This window comes from Equus quagga, chromosome 4 (assembly GCF_021613505.1).
Source record: "Equus quagga isolate Etosha38 chromosome 4, UCLA_HA_Equagga_1.0, whole genome shotgun sequence".
NCBI classification, from domain to species: Eukaryota; Metazoa; Chordata; class Mammalia; order Perissodactyla; family Equidae; genus Equus; species Equus quagga.
Window position 1 is genome coordinate 108824741 of NC_060270.1, and position 17886 is coordinate 108842626.

Sequence of the window (17886 nt, forward strand, 5' to 3'; positions counted from 1 at the left end):
CCAAGCCTCGGTCTTCTCTTGATTTCTTGGCTGCAGTCTCCATTTAAACTGATGACTGAACCAAGGTAAACAAAATCTTTAACAATTTCAATGTCTTCATTGCCTACGTCAAAGTTGGGTTGTTCTTCTGTAGTCATGATTTTTGCCTTCTTGATGTCCAAATGCAGTTCTAAATCAGTACATATAATTAAATGTTTTGCACTCTGTCCTCATTTTTTGAATGTTTTGTATGCCATCGTCTGAGTTGAGTGGCAGTTTAGTGTAGTAATGAAACATGGAAGAACTGAAGTCACATAAATCCCAGCTATATAGCTACCAACTGTATGACCTTGGGGAAGTCACTTAACCACCCTGTGCCTCAATTTCCCTGTGTATATTATAGGATCAAAATAATACATATCTACCTCAAATGATTGCTATGATGATCAAATAAATTAATATTTGTAAAGCTCTTAGAATAGTGCCTGACAGATGGTAAGTCCTCTAAATGTGAGCTTGTATTAACATAAGGTATTTAACCAGGGCCCTATTGATGAATGTTTCTGCTGTTTCCAATTCTTTGCATACTTAGCTAGTAAAGACACTTCCAAGGCAAGTTTTGAATAACGCTTAACCTCTATTACATTATTTCTTACTAACTTACCAACATCCAACATCTGCTTATAAGCACTTAAAAAACATGTACTTAGATTGTTGACTCTCCTTGGAGGCAGCATAAAATGGGGTGGGAGGGGTGCAGTGGAGTATGTTCTGGGCCAGACCCAAAGGAGTCCGTTGCAGGTTTTCCTTCTGCAGATAGGCCATGCCAGGAAGGTGAATGCTGAGCATAGACTGGGAAAGGAAGCAGGAAGATTCTGATCTGAGGGGTCAAACAGTAAGTCAAGCTGGAGATCTGGGCTGGAAAGAAGCCAGAGAATGAGTGCAGGCCAGAAGCCTATGGCCAGAGACAAACCAGAGGACAGAGAACTCAAAAGGATCCCTTGGGCACCAAATCTTTTAGAAAATAAGTATAATATACCTTCTTTGACATGCTTCATTATATACAGTTCTCATCAACCTATAGCTACAAATGAGGTTGTGTTAACATTAATTCCAAAACTACAAGGCTCTTCCCCTTCTTGCGCATGCAGGACCTCAGCTTCCTCTTCCCAGGCCCTCTGGGCCATTTCTGGGAGTCATGAAGCTGGGGGCGGTTCTCACACGGGCAAAGACAAATTTACTCAAGTTGGCCTGATCTGGCCTCCTTGCCAAGGTGCCTGGCCAGCCACAGCCCCAGGTGCTGGAAACACCTTAGGGAAACAGCTTGGTTACTTCCTCCTGCCCTCCCCTTTACCCAGGGGAGGCATGCCTTGCTGTGTTCTTTGGCAGAATATGTGTAGGATCAGTGGGGAGAATGACTCTATCTCCAAACCCGTATCTACACTCTCTTGTGAATATAACTCCTCTTATTTCTCCCCCTAACTTCAATCTAACTGAAGTTCCAAACGTGTCCCCTGAAGCTGAATTGGGGGAAAGGAGAGGATGACATTTATCAGCCCCACCCCCTCCAGTGTCCTCTCTGCTTTATCTCTCTAGCCACTCAAGAACAAATATTGACTGACCTTTGTAGTGGATTGAATATAAAACTAATCCTAATTCTCTGCCCCTTTCGGTATCTTTGCCCTTTGCAACGAGACACTCAGCTTCTCCCATTAAGGAGTGAAATCTCCCCCACCGCCTTGAATCTGGGCTGGCCTGTGACTGGCTTTCGTCAGCTGAATGTGGCTGATGTGACAGTGCGTCAGCTCCAAGCCTGAGTTCCACTCACTCCCTGGGCTCCTCTGCCATGCCCTGAGAACAGCCTGGGTCACACTGTGGCTCATGAAAAATTGCCTCCGCTGAGAGCCAGTCACCTGCCCAGCAGAGCCCAGAAGAGCTGCCCTGCGAAGCCCGGCCAAGATCCACAGGGTGTAGATGACATACTTTCACATAAGTGAGGCCAGAGAACCCAGAAGAACCACCCAGCTAAACCACAGACTTGTGAATTAAAATCTGTGTCATTTAAAGCCACTGGGTTGTCTGTTTACTACTCAGCATTATTGTGACAAGAGATGACTGATACAACCCCCTTTCTGATCTCCAAAATCAAAGTTTTTTGCAGATTCAAACAACTGTCTGAGAAGATCAACAAGGAGCCAAACTCTAATTCTCGGTGCAGATTCAGCCAGGACACGCGCTGCCCTGACTACAGTCTGCGAGAGAACGATTGCGGCGAGATGGAGTTGCTTTAATTTGGCAGACGTCTGGGAGCATGCTGGGAGAGACACACATGAGGAGCACACGTGTAGGAATGTCCTACCAGTGTTCAATAGGCCACAAAAGGCCACAGCAAGCTTGGCAGGATGACATTTCTTGTGGAAGCTGGCAAGGGAGGCCAATCTCTCCATTTTGAACTGAGTTGGGGCTGAACTGAGACCAAGTATGGCGGGAATCAAGTGGAAGACACAGAGCTGCCCAGGACCTGGAACCAAGTTTATCTACAACCGCTGAGGGAAGGGAACCCCGCGGTGGGCATCTGAGTGACTGACATGTTATCAACCGCAGTTTATAATGTCTCTACACTTCTTTCAATATATGCGGTTGCCTCATCTAATGCTCGCCCCACTCAGTGTTGTGACCCTCAGTGATAGAGTTCCTCTGGTGAAGCTAAGGGGAGGACATTGTTAAGTATGAGAATGCGGTGCCTGACTGAGGATCCCTCCTCTCCACTCTGGTTGCAGGGCAAGCTCTCCTCCTTCATTGTCCCTCCCCACCCCCTGCCTTCATTCGTTATTTCTAAAGACTTTCAATGGAGCCTGCACACCCAGGGCAGATGAATGGAGCTTGAGCCGCCTGGGCAGCTTTGAAGTATTCCACTGGCCTGTGCTGATGGAGCTTCTTTTGGGCTGGGAGCCTGCCCATCAGAGCAAAGCTGCCCACACAGGCCAGCAAATGGCTGTCCCAAGGCAACAGGACATTAGCTGGAAATCTAAGGATTGACAACTGGGACCACAGGTGCAGAAAAAGCAATAAAGATAAGTTGCTGGTGCTGGCCCAATCATGTAGTGGTTAAGTTTGCACGTTCCATTTCAGCGGCCCAAGGTTTGGGGGTTCGGATCCCAGGCACAGACCTATACACTGCTCATCAAACCTTACTGTGGTGGCGTCCCACATACAAAATAGAATAAGATTGGCACAGATGTTAGCTCAGTGACAGTCTTCCTCAAGCAAAAATAGGAAGATTGGCAACAGATGTTAGCTCAGGGCCAATCCTCCTCACCCAAAAAAAAAAAAAAAGAAAAGAGAAAGAAAAAGAAAAAATATGTTGCTGATGGCTTATTTCTACCTCTGTTTATCCTTTTCAGTGATTAAAAAAAAAAAGAGGCCAAAAGTAGAAAAATTCTTCCTAACTTGGTAGCTTATCTCTTGGTCCTGTTGGGCTGGGAGTGAGGGTGGGCTTGAGTTAAGTCCTGAGAGGTAGTTAATGTTATGTCCTGCTCCCTGAGAGCTCCCAGGAAAATGTTCCCTGGACATTTTCCACTATAGTTATATGGGTGTGGTCCTAATTGTTTGGTAGCTTGCCCTGGGGTGATTTAGGGCAGGGGGACTGTTGACTTGGTGTGTAAAAGTTAGATAAAGAAGGTGGTTGGGGTCTGGGCTCTGGATTGCTTGTTTTGCATATCAAAGTCGTGCTCACAGGCAAGTTGTTTGCTTTCTCTAGGAGTTAGCTAACACTGGAGAGGGCAGACCCTCCTCCCCAAGTCCAAAAGGCCCCGACATGGCAAAGCACCATAAAATACAGAAAACAAAAAATATGATTATACAGTGAGTTAAGAGAATATGCATCCGTCTCTTATCAGGCCTGAGTGACTGAATTATCAGGGACACTATGGCCTCGGGGCCTTCTCAAGGCCACACAGGCAGTTTAGGACTCAGTATTCTGCCCTCTGAGGATTCACAGAAGGCATTCTCACCATCTCACCCCAGCTCTCTTGACCCAGAGCAGTGCTTGGCTTTTTCAGGAAACAAACGGGATGAAAGTCCAGGGCTGGGACTTCCTCCTCGGGGTGTTTGACAAGGACTGACGTACTCTAGGCCCTTTGAATCCCGGAAGTCCCGGACACACCCAACCTTGATTGCAGCATTCCGAATGCTGGAGAGTAGGTAAAAGGACAGAAGCAGAAAACATTTCAACATGAGGGACCCACTGACAGATTGTTCGGTGAGTAGCTCAGCGTGGTTTGCGTGCCTGTGTGTGAAAGGGTGGCTGAGAGGTAGAAATATGTACTACCGGATTTTAACTTAAGAAATTTGAGACGCTCAGAAGCCAAACATGTTTAGATATTGGCTGTTGTACAGAAGTCTGCGGTTTTCTTTTGGTTCAATTTAAAACAGAGCCTTTTCTAACAAATGACGGGAGGTAATTGTCATCTTTTATTCTCATATTCTTGGGAAAACTTTGAGTGGGTATAGCACCATATTTGCATGCAGATGGTGACTGTTTGGAAAACATTCTTAAGACATACACCTATGGAGCCAACATCATGTGTAGAGTGGATACACAAACACATAGAGCGTCTGTAGCCAATTTCGGGCTCTGAGAAGGAAATTAGGGTGGAAGGTTTTTGCATATTTTCCCATATCATTTAAAGTCAAGAATTGCAAGTCCTGTAGGAGGAAGGACAGATCCTCGCTCTGTCTGGCCCGTGGTGGTTGTCAGACAGGTTACCAGCATGTTTGTTTCAGTCCGGGGAGTGTTACCAAAAGTAGAAGATTGGTCAAAATTCCAAAGACATCGTGAGGTCATTAGCAGCAATAGCAGAGATGTAATTTAGGAACTGAGGAACAATTCAAATAAAGAGGGGAGGAAATAAAGTAATCAAGGGTGGTCAGAGTGTTATCCAAATAAATGATGCCAAAAAGTTAAAATTGGTAACATCAGAAGCAAGGAGTTGCATTCATCCTTCAAGATTTTATTTAAAACAAAGAAACAAACAAAAAACAATGGTGGAGGTGCAGATAAACGGGGCCTGCAATAAAGTCATAAACAAAAAGGTCAACAATTATTGGTTACATTTGTATTTGTTCGATGGATGAGAAAAGCACGGGCTTAGAGAAGAGGGCTCTGCAGTTGCTATTCCACAGAATGAGTTCGTGAATCAGACAAGCTAAATGAGATGAAGACATAATGGCCAGTAATATTAATAATGACAACGTGCTAGCAGCCTCCACCTGCTTTTACTTTTTTAAATACAAAAGTAACATATCTCATGTAAAAACAAATTCCGACAATAAGGTTATATATAGATTTTAAGAGTGAAACTTCTTCCCTTTAATTTCCTCCAACCGAATCTTCTCTCCGTTGGTAAGCACAGATAACTTTTAAAAAGTCCTTTATGGTTTATTTATTTGTTTGTTTATTTTTCACTTTTGCCTTTGCTTCCTTACTAAAATGTTAACTCCTCTCCTTTCTCACCATTCATACTTGTACGATTTTTTGCATAGGGGTGGTTCAGTGGGACATGGACAGGATAAGTGGCGGCAAAAATTTGGTACCAACAACAGGCACCAAAGAAGAAAGGCAAGACCAAGGGAAGAATGAGATAGAAGAGGGGGAAACTGAGGCCAGGTTAAGTTTAAAAAGAAAAAAAAAACCCACAAATGCCTAACATGCTTTTCCAAGGCTGCCTTGAGACCAGGGACCAGGAGAAACGTTTCCTTTTGAGCAGTCCCCAAGACAGGTCATCACCACATCTCTGTGTCAGCTTAATGCTCCCTCCCTAACATGCTGGAGAATTCTTTTCCCTACGCTGAATCATGGTGCCAAGGACTCTTATCCTTGTCCAAATCCTTGAAGGTCATCTCTATGCACCCAGTGCTGCCAAAAGTAGTCTGGGAGTCAAGAGGAGGCGGATATCCCTTCAGTGAGGGTTTCTAAATCTTCTCATGGCATGGAATCATTATTTATTCGCAATTGTTTCATCTTCATCAAGTATTCAAGTTGATTTCCTGATGCAGCCCTAGCTTGTGCTTGGGGAACAATGCTGTGTAAAGATGAGGCAGCAGTGTGGGAACAGAATAAAACAAGGGGATGCAAATGAATGCTTCATGAAATGCTAGGTAGTTTCATGAAGAAACCAAAAAGGTCCCACAGCTATAACCATTTGCAAAATGTCCCATTCCACGAGCCCCTAGGTTTGCACAGAACACAATTGATCATAAAGCCTTGGCTTAGCCACAATTCTTGACCTGATTTGCTCCAGTGGACCCACATATGGAAATCAGTGTGAAAAACATGACCTCTTTATTTTCCCCAGTTTCTAACTGAAATTTAGAATTCCCTTCAATTTTGAACATAGGCAACAAACCCCAGTACTACTGCAGTGTCTGTAACTTTGTCGTCAATAAAAATCAGGTATATTTTTATATAAGATTACAGTTGTTTATAGATACCTAGAATTATTGTTTACACTCACTGTGACTTAGAAACTTGGGTAATTCTTAAGATTTATTATTTAGTATGTTAATTAAAAAGCACACATAGTATCATGATTTTTTTTTAAAGATTGGCACCTGAGCTAACATCTACTGACAAGCTTTTTTTTCCTTCTTCTTCTTCTCTCCAAAGACCACCAGTACATAGTTGTATATTTTAGTTGTAGGTCCTTCTGGTTGTTCTATGTGGAACGCCACCTCAGCATGGCCTGATGGGCAGTGCCATGTCTGCACCCAGGATCCAAACCGGCGAAAGCCTGGGTGGCCAAAGCAGAGCCCAGAACTTAATCACTCGGCCACGGGGCCCACCTCTATGATTTTGAAATATATTTTTATAAATAGATGTTGAATAATTATACACCTTCCTTTGTGATTCTGATATTTTATTTATTTTTTTCTTATAATTTTTATTTTTTTCAGATGTAAATCGTAATATATTTCGAATTCTGTGTAGATTACATCATGTTCACCACCCAAAAACTAATTATGGTCCATCCCCTCACATGTGAGCCTAATCACCCCTTTTGCCCTCCCCCCCACTTCCCCTATGGTAACCACCAATCTAACCTCCATCGCTATGTGTTTGTTTGTCATTGTTTTTATCTTCTACTTAGGAGTGAGATCATACGGTATTTTGCTTTCTCCCTCTGACTTATTTCACTCAGCATAATACCCTCAAGGTCCATCCATGTTGTCACAAATGGCCAGATTTCATCATTTCTTATGGCGGTTAGTATTCCATTGTGTACATATACATTTTCTTCATCCATTCATCCCTTGATGGGCAACTAGGTTGCTTCCAAGTCTTAGCTATTGTGTATAATGCTGCGATGAACATAGAGGTGCAAGTATTTTTATGCCTTTGCGTTTTCAAGTTCTTTGGATAAATACCCAGCAGTGGGATAGCTGGATCATATGGTAGATCTATTCTTAATTTTCTGAGGATATTCCATACTGCTTTCCATAGTGGCTGCACCAGTTTGCACTCCCACCAGCAGTATACAAGGGTTCCCCTCTCACCACATCCTCTCCAACACTTGTTGTTTCCTGTCTTGTTAGTTATAGCCAATCTGACCGGAGTGAGGTGATACCTCATTGTAGTTTTGATTTGCATTTCCCTGATAGCTAATGATGTTGAGCATCTTTTCATATGCCTGTTGGCCATCCGTATATCTTCTCTAGAGAAATCTCTGTTCAGATCTTTTGCTCATTTTTTAATTGGGTTGTTGGTTTTTTTGTTGTTGAGCTGTATGAGTTCTTTGTATATTTTGGATATTAACCCCTTATCTGATAAATGGTTTGCAAACATCTTCTCCCAATTGTTAGGTTGTCTTTTCATTTTGTTGATGGTATGCTTTGCTGTGCAGAAGCTTTTTAGTTTGATGTAGTCCCATTTGTTCATTTTTTTCTTTTGTTTCCCTTGCCCGGTCAGACATGGGACTTGAAAATATGCTGCTAAGACTGATGTCAAAGAGCGTACTGCCTATGTTTTCTTCTAGAAGTTTCATGGTTTCGGGTCTTACATTCAAGTCTTTAATCCATTTTGAGTTGCTTTTTGTGCATGATGTAAGGAAATGGTCTACTTTCATTCTTTTGCATGTGGCTGTCAAGTTTTCCCAACACCATTTATTGAAGAGACTCTCCTTTCTCCATCGTATGCTCTTGGCTCCTGTGTCGAATATTAGCTGTCCATAAATGTGTGGATTTATTTCTGGGCCCTGGATTCTGTTCCATTGATCTGTGTGTCTGTTTTTGTGCCAATACCATGCTGTTTTTGTTACTATGGCTTTGTAGTATATTTTGAAATCAGGGAGTGTGATACCTTCAGCTTTGTTCTTTTTTCTCAGGGATCTTTTGGCTATCAGGGTCGTTTGTTGTTCCATATGAATTTTAGGATTCTTTGTTCTATTTCTGTGAAAAATGTTGTTGGAACTTTGATAGGGATTGCATTGGATCTAGAGATTGCTTTAGGAAGTATGGGCATTTTAACAATGTTAATTCTTCCAATCCAAGAGCATGGAATATCTTTCCATTTCTTTGTGTCTTCTTCGATTTCTTTCAACAATGTTTTATAGTTTTCAGTGTACAGATCTTTCACCTCTTTGGCTAAGTTTACTCCTAGGTATTTTATTCTTTTTGTTGCAATTGTAAATGGGATTGTATTCTTAATTTCTCTTTCTGCTACTTCATTGTTAGTGTATAGAAACACAACCGATTTTTGTATGTTGATTTTGTATCCCACAACTTGACTGTATTCCTTTATTGTTTCTAAAAGTTTTTCATGGATTCTTTAGGGTTTTCTATATATAAAATCATGTCATCTGCAAAGAGTAACAGTTTCACTTCTTCGTTTCCAATGTGGATCCCTTTTATTTCTTTTTCTTGCCTGATTGCTCTGGCTAGGACTTCCAATAATATGTTAAATAACAGTGGTGACAGTGGGCATCCTTGTCTGGTTCCTGTTCTTAGAGGGATCGCTTTCAGTTTTTCTCCATTGAGAATGATATTTGCTGTGGGTTTGTCATATATGGCCTTTACTATGTTGAGGTATTTTCCTTCTATACCCATTTTATTTAGAGTTTTTATCATAAATGGATGCTGTATCTTGTCAAATGCTTTCTCTGCATCTATTGAGATGATCAAGTGATCTTTATTCTTCATTTTGTTAATGTGGTGTATTACATTGATAGATTTGCAGATGTTGAACCATCCCTGCATCCCTGGAGTGAAACCCGCTTGATCATGATGTGTGATCTTTTTAGTGTATTGTTATATGTGATTTGCTAGTATTTTGCTGAGGATTTTTGCATCGATGTTCATCAGTGATATTGGCCTGTAATTTTCTTTTTTTGTGTTGTCCTTGTCTGGTTTTGGCATCAGGATAATGTTGGCTTCGTAGAAGGAGTTAGGAAGCCTCCCCTCCTCTTCAATTTTTTTGGAAGAGTTGAGAAGAATAGGTATTAAGTCTTCTTTGAATGTTTGGTAGAATTCACCAGCGAAGCCATCTGGTCCTGGACTTTTATTTTTTGGGAGGTTTTTGATTGCTGTTTCAATCTCCTTACTGGTGATTGGTCTATTCAAATTCTCTACTTCTTCTTTGTCCAGTTTTGGAAGGTTGTATGTTTCTAAGAATTTATCCATTTCTTCTAGATTATCCAATTTCTTGATGTATAGCTTTTCATAGTATTCTCATTATCTTTTGTATTTCTAAAGTGTCCATTGTAATTTCTCCTCTTTCATTTGTGATTTTATTTATTTGCGCCTTCTCTCTTTTTTTCTTGATGAGTCTAGCTAAGGGTTTGTCAATTTTGTGTATCTTTTCAAAGAACTAGCCCTTGGTTTCATTAGTTTTTTTCTATTTTTTTTTCAGTCTCTATTTCATTTACTTTTGCTCCGATTTTTATCATTTCCTTCCTTCTGCTGATTTTGGGCTTTGTTTGTTGTTCTTTTTCTAGTCCCTTTGGATGCGCTTTTAGATTGTCTATTCGGGATTTTTCTTCTTTGTTGAGGTAGGCCTGAATTGCTATAAACTTCCCTCTTAGAACCACTTTTGTTGTATCCCACAGATTTTGGCATGTCTGTTCTTTTATTTTATACATTTGAGAGTATTATTCTCAGTAAAATAGATTTTGCCAGACTGCTAAAGGGGCCCATGACACAAAAAAATTTTTAAATCTATTCTTTTAGGTTATGCTCCACTGGGCAAGATGATAGGCTGATGGCTGGGCCATTCAACCTCAAAGAGCTAGGTCAGCATCTATGCTCAAATTATTAGTCACCAAGGTAGCACAAAGATGGCCTAAATGCTGTGTAGGGCTTTTAACTAATCTTGAGAGTGTCAGAACTTATTTGAAGAAGGTTTTTGAAAGTTCTGTTTTTAAAAAGAAAAAGAGTTGACTCTGGGCCCTGATGCCTCCATACCTGTGAGCTTAGCTTCTAAGCCTAAAAATATGCCAGTGAAAATTACTTTCAAATCCATGTGCAATGAAATAGACAGGATCAAATTATTTCAAATGAAACAATCCAATCATTAAAAAAAAGTAGCACTTTCCTATGAATGCAATAGAAATTAAAATCAAATAACAAGTTGTAAGCAAGTTTTTGCTTTTACTGAGTCCTATAGTATCCAAGTAGGACCTGTCAAAGCGGGCCTGGGATCCACACAGTCAGCTCCTTCCCTTAAATTCATCAGCTGTTGAAACAGTGCCAGGCCGTGGGGCTGCTCCTTCAGCCTAGTTCAGATGCAACCTGAGCTTCCCATCTCAGTGTCTTACCCTGGGTCACAGGATGTTGACTGGCACTAAAACAACAGATGCTAGTGCAATGGTCCATGGTTCCTGAAGGATTCTGGTATGCTACAGAGATGAGGAGGCAGGTTGGTTCTGGCATGGATGTCCCTTGGCCCACAACATGCCCAGTGTGCATCAGTGAGATGTGTGACAAGCCATTCCATATTTTCTGGGCCTCTGTTTCTTCATCTGCAAAGTAAAAGGAGGAGGGGATAAAGTAGACCATGTTCTTTAATGTTCTATATGTCATAATCTATGACAGCCTGCCATGGAGATTCAAATATTACACAGGTGCCTAATAAACACAAGTAACCCCTTAGTTAGAGGGGCAGTGCTTTGAAATCAGTAGCACAGTGCCTGGCATGTGAAGGGCACCCAGCAAAAGCTTATTTAACTAAATGTAAGTGGAATATCATGGCTTATTTAACACTATGGGCATCATCATTCTCCCCCCAAAAAATCTTTTCATACTTCCACCTAGAATAAAAATGGATTTTTCTAGAATAACTGAATCTAACCTTCTTAATCATTCAAATCGTAGAAAGTCAGAAAGAGCATCTGGGCCAATGTTGATATAGTGCATTTTATATTATTCACAAGTCATCTGTCTAATCATTTCATGTGCCAATTGCCTAGATTACTAATTTTTTTGTGATGATAATATTAATACAACAGAATTTGTTTATAAGTGCTGAGCAGAAACATTTTTCTAATAGCTGAATGGGAGATGTCTGTGTACCAGTTATCTAGCTGAAGGGATTTTTAGGGGCTCAGAAAGATCCCAAATATTCCCCCACCAGCCTGAAATCACTTTATCAGGGAAAAAACCCATAATGTTTTTTTCCAGTACTTAACGACCCCAGCAGGAAACAGCATGTTAACGTAAATTTATATGGAGATAAAAGATCAATAGTAGGTTCTTTCCTGGAATGAATATCCAGTAGGGTGTGGGGTATTTGAAAGCTCAATGGTTGGGGAAAGAAAAACAAAAATTCCCCTTCTACATGACTTTGACCAGGGCAAACCCTTCTATACTGTTGCTAACACTTAAAGGTAACCAACGATCACTCTGAGTAAACCTAGTGTGATTATACTGATTAGCCATTTAGAAACATATTTACTTCTGATGCATTTTCTAATTGCTTCGCTCGCCTAACATTTCTAATCACAGTTCTGTCCCTAACTAATGAGTTTATCTTCAGCTCTGGGCCTTAACTATCAGATAAGGGGATTGGACTTTAGTGGTTTCCAAACTGGGCTCCATGGAATCCCTTCAGAGAGGCCTCTCTGGTGGATGAGAATGGGGTAGGAAGGAGAAGTGGGATAGAAGAGAGAGAGCCAAAGCCGGGGTCAAGAGATGCCCCTCTTAATGCAGATAGTTCCAAGATTTTCTGATCACACACACACACACACACACACACACAATGGATGAGATGGTCTCTGGGATCTGCTTTGACATTTATGCAAATCTGCTTTTCACAGCTTTTGTCTTCATGTCTGAGTAGATGGTATAATGAAAGGTACAGAATCATTGATCCCAAAGAAGAAGTTATGCTGAAATAATGGACATAGTCTTAGCAACTCTTATTTATTCATATCACCTTTATCTCAGTCTGGATCAGGCTTTCTCAGGGAGTGCCCAGTGCATATAGGGTCAAAGGGAAAGATTCTCTCCATTGCTGTAATAAGCAAAACATCCCCCCCTTATCTGATCACGAAGTTAGCGACAATGTAACATATTGAAGAGCTTCCTGTGTGTGCCTGGGCATCCTGAAGTTTGGGGAATGGGTTTCAGGTGTATCTGAGACTCAAATCCCCCCAGCCCTCAATTTGGCAGCGTGTTGCTGAGGGGGCAGAGCTCATGGGCCAGTTCCCTCTGCCTGGGACAACTTTGTCCATTTACTACACTGTCCCAGTAGAAATGTCATTTTCTAGATGTGCTATGATGTAAGAAAAGTTAGATAGTACTAGTCTATTAAGTAACAGGAATTCATTCTTCCAAAATCTGAAACTGGCAGCCCCAGGGTCAATTGGAGCCCTAAGATGTGCTTTGTTTGAGCAGCCTCTTGCCTTAAAAAGTTGAATTTGAGTGCCTTCAGGAAAAACAGGCACTCTCCACTTTGCCACAGTCTCCCCCAACCCCCTCTAATGGCAATTGACTCTTGAATCACTGGTTTATAAACTTTCAGGGTAGTCTGGCTTCCTAGAACTGGTGCCCTGGAGGTAGTTTTTTAAAAATGTGTCTCGGAGAGTTTTGATGGTTGGATAAATTTGGGAAATGCAGCAGCCCCTGCAGCCCCAGCACATAGAAAATTCTCAACTGGCTCTGCTCATTTCCACTTTGGTTGGGGGCAAGGTTTCCCCTGCATGCTCCATCTTCACAAATGGTATCTGAGATTCCCTATTTTCTCCCCAGGACTGGTGGATGCAGACTGTCCTCCAGTGATGACGGGGGATGGCGGGCCATCCGCCAGGACGGCTCATCTCAGAGTCTCTTCCTTCTACTCCTGGTTGTCCTGATGGGAGCTTCTTCTCGCTCCTGCTCTAAAGGCTCCAAATTCCTCCAATCCGTCTCTGCTTTGTCTTCTTCTCCCATCTCCAGCTCCTGCTTGAGAGCAGAAAAACTCATTCTGCAAGCACGAATCCAAATCTTTCTCTCTTAAACATGCTCCCCTGGTGTTTTTCTTGAATCTTTGTTTCTCTTTTGCTGTGGGCTGAAGAGAGAAGCAGACAGGACAATACATAAAAATACACAGCTTAATCGTGTGAGATATTTCTAAATAACTTGATTAAGAAAGCTACAGGACCTATAAAGAAAATCATAAAATTTTATTGAACATAAAATAAGATTTGAACAAATAAAAAGATTTACCATGTCCTTGGATGGGAAGTCTAAATACCATAAAAAAAGCCAATTTCCCCAAATTGATATATATATGTTATGCAATTCCAATTAGAATCTCAACTGGGATTTAAAAAAATTATAATTAGATAAATGTTCATATGGAAGAATAAATGCCCAAGAATAGTCAAAGAAATTACAAAAAAGAAAAAGTAGTTGTTTAAAGAGACAGCAGAAGCAAAGTGTTAATATCTCTGTAACCTAGGTAGTGAGTACATAATGGGTGTGTCATTATTACTTTCTGTATCATTATTATTTTGTGAAATACAAAAACATAAAAGTGTTTCATAATTTAAAATAAAAAGTTAAGACTGTGTATGAATTAGAACTATGTTCAGCTGCATAATAAAAAAAAGAACCCAAAATAAAAATGGCTTTTAAAATCCTATTGTAGTATTTCTCTCACACATAAACCAGGTCCAAAAGCAGAGCTGAGGGTTGGTAGGGTGGTCCCCAGAGCCATTAGGGACCCAGGCTCTTTCCGCTCCACATCTTAGCATGTGGTGTCCATCCTGAAGACCATCTATGGCATCAGCCATTATTTCTAAGTCCAAGTGTCAGGAAAGAGGGGGAAGAAATCTTCACTGAAACCCCACAGAGAACTTTCATCTACATCTCCTTGGGAAGCATTTAGTCACATGGCGACACCTGAGGAAAAGAAACGCTGAGAAATGACTTTATTCCAGGGGCATGTGCCCTGCTAAACATTTATCTATTTTCTTCTCATGATGCCTAGGTGTGTTTTGTGGGATGTTATTTGGTATTATGGGAAGAAAATAAGAGGCTCGGGAGAATTTAGTAAAAATGTTTAGGTAACAGAGGAGTGAAAAAGAAAGCTAAACAACTTTAAAATGGTCACTAAAACTTTCCCATTGTTCCTGTAAGAGGAGGAAGGAGGGCTGACAGTGTCATGTCATTCATAGATGACAAGTTATTTTTACGGACATAAAAATGAGAAAGCTTCGTTGCCAAATAGTGATTTTAGTCTCATGACTCTCAGAGGGGAATCATGTCTTCATGGCAGAGGCTACACCTGGACGACACTAGAGGTGTGTTTTGCTTGCTCTGCAGAGTTCAAATTTGTGAATTGTTTGCTACCATTTTTTTAAAAGTCATATTTCAGATGCAAATCCTTATTTCAGCTTTTTTGGACAAATTGGAAGATCTGGCCATCTTGAGCCACATTCTCATGGGCCAGAGCAGTGGTGACAGCTGCCTCTCCAGCTCACTGTCCCACTGGTTGTGGGTCTACAGCCTAGGTTTGGGTCCATTCTACTCCCAAAGGGAGGGACCTGGATCAGGTCATGTCTTTAGGTCCCTTCTTCCTCTGTGGCCATAGCACCGCATACCATGTGCTACTGTGTGCACAGAAAGGTTGCCCGGCCCCTGAGGATTCATGTGTGCCAGCTGCATAATAGGCACTCAGTAAGCAACTCAGTAAGTTCTCCACTTGGTGCCCAGCTGCATGCTGGAGACATTTGAATGCTAGAAGAGGCTGGCTCCTTGTATGAACAAAGAACCACAACACGGCACTCAACGTGCATAGAATTTTCATCCCGTGTGTAAAATCTCACTGTGAAAAATGCAATTGGCTATCGCACCTCCCACATGGAAACTATAAGAGAGTGTGTTTGCGACTGTTCCATTGCCTAATTCACCTGCTCTGTGTCAGAAATGCTGCAGAATCAGCTCATATTTACTCCTTCCATTTGGGCACTTAAAGTTTATTGTCATCAATGTCTACCTTTACAAATATAACTTTCTGAATAATATTGTGGAGTTCTAAATCAAATGACAAGCGCTTTTGATTGGTGTTCTTGCGTCTGCAGGCCAAATTCATATATAAATAAACTTATAAAGGTTTATTTATAAATTTACAAAGGTTTGGTTCAACCAAACGTTCAACTCACTATTATAACATTCTTATTACTAGAATTAATGAGATACAGAGGGGACTAGGATACATTTTATTAACATGTTATTCACTTATGTTTTCATATGTCAACCAAGAAACACTCACTTTAATGGTTCAAGGTTTGTCACGAGGCCCAGGAATATTATTTTGGAATTTGGAAGGGAGAAACAAAATAATTACTCAGTGTCTTTCAGGATGTACATTTAACCTTCCTGAGAACAATAGGGGTGTCAGGAAGCCAGACTCTAAATGCACCCCACTGCTGAATTGTTTGCATTTGGCCTAGGAAGAAACAGATAGACCAACTTTATTTTTGAAATGTTCTCCAGGATCTTTCACATATAGGCAGAAGAGACTTAATCTTTATTTTAAGAACTCATTCAAAAGGTATGCATCCCAGCTACACGATCATTTAAAATGACAGTCATCATTATAGCAGTATTCTGAATTTATAAGAGTTCTATGTGTGGAAGTGCTCATAATCCTTCTGTGCATCTTTTCTTTTTCAGTATAACAAAGTGTACAAGAACCTAAAGGAGTTTTCTCAAAATGGAGAGAATTTCTGCAAGCAGGTCACATCCGTTCTTCAGCAAAGGTACAAAATGCACGTTTGCAATAAGCAGTTCTTCCTCTTTAGCTGCAACAAGCGATACGACTGGAGGAGTGATTACAAGCTGTCCTACTTTCCAGAACGCAGTGTTATATTTTGGTACTTCAGAGATTGGTTTGAAGAATGATTCTCCTCTATTGCACATTTATCACTTGGGTTCCACAAAAATCAGGAAACAACAGGAAGTAATTCTGCTTGAAAAGGCTCTTCTGATTCCTCAGAATGAGTTTATCACCTCCTCCCGGGGCCCACCATTGTCCCTGGTGGGTATGCCCATTATTGTACTTCTCACACTGATGGCAGTTATTAGTCTATGTTTGTGTCTCCTCTATGAGAGCAGGGGCTGTGTCTTACTCATCTTTGCAAGCTGAGCTCATGGAGCCTGGCCTTTTGTCTGATGAACGAATGGATAGATGAATAAAAAGTCATCATTTTCAGTATCATCTCTTCATACTAGATGTGATCATATGTAAAGCTGCTCACTGTGCTGAAATGAGCACACTGAAATGAGTCAAGAAAGTTACAAAAATTCCTGCTTAAAATTAGAGAACTCAAGGACTGAATTGGGCCATAAAGGGTTTTTTAGGCCATTTCCCTACATCTAGACATCTCTAGAATAATCAGCTCTAAAGAGACCTTCAGAAGAGATTGTTTATTCTTTTAAGGTAACCCGTTTCAAGTTCAAAATATCGCATGTGTGCCATGAGAACAAAGACGCATGGGTTAACAGCAGTCTGCCTTAGTAGGTCAAGAGTAAAGCAGACCATTAACTTTATCGGGTCCAGCGAATGAGGCCAAGGAAAGATACGAGGGAGCTCAAACAGGCTTTTATAAAGAAAATGACCAGGATTGTTAAAATGGAGTTGAAAAGAAAAAATTTTAAAATAAAAAGTTACTTCTGCCTTAATACCCAAATCGCTTTGATTCTATGAGAGGAAGAAGGAAGACCAATCTGGGAGGAGATATCTTCTATAAGAAAATAGTTTTATCAATCAGAGAAAATTATTTAAAACAAGGCCAGTTAACTATTATACAAATCCAATTCATTACCTAGATTTGATCATCTCCCTCCTGCAGATCCAAAAGAATCTGCACACACATTAGCCATCCTTGTGACCTGGGGTGCAGTTATTTGGGGGAGTCACTGCTCTGAAACTGCCTTATTTTTTTCCCCTTGTCCAGGTCACTCCACATCTCCATCCTTCCACAGACATATCTAATTTATATACACTCAGAACCTTCCTTTCTTACCTGGTCTCCTAAAGTTGCTCCCTAGGGCTATCATCTGCCCCAGACCTATTCATGTGCAAAACCCTCCCGCCCATATTCTGGAGTGGCAAACCAGCTCCAATGAAGAAGAAACACTTGGGTGGCTAAAGATATCTCCCTTCAGGGTTTTACCTCCTTATGGAGCAGAAATTAGAATTTGAAAATCTGAAGAATAGTACTGGTCAGCAAAATTACATGCACAACTCTGGGATAAAAACTCATAGTATAAATACAAAAAGAGGATCTAATGTTTTACCTAGACCAAAAAATTATGCTAGATAATTAGGTGGTTGATGCAATAGATGCTTTCATGAACATTTTGTAAAGGTAACCTCATACAACTAAGTCATTTCCTCTTAACCAAGGTGCTGTTTTTGAGTTGCTTTAT

At 40.9% G+C, this 17886-nt stretch overlaps 1 protein-coding gene across 4 annotated transcripts in view; it reads left to right on the forward strand.

Moving 5' to 3' along the window:
* The first annotated feature begins 4117 nt into the window (after positions 1-4117).
* The window catches only part of NOSTRIN (nitric oxide synthase trafficking), a 64976-nt gene continuing 51207 nt past the window's right edge, over positions 4118-17886 (forward strand). For 3 of the 4 annotated variants that reach the window (XM_046659614.1, XM_046659615.1, XM_046659616.1), the window contains exons 1-2: positions 4118-4240; positions 16129-16214. In XM_046659614.1, the coding sequence (XP_046515570.1) occupies positions 4214-4240; positions 16129-16214 (113 nt within the window). In that variant the 5' untranslated portion in view covers positions 4118-4213. Of the gene's footprint in view, positions 4241-16128; positions 16215-17886 lie in introns of those variants that run through there. The other variant, XM_046659617.1, reaches the window with a different exon arrangement.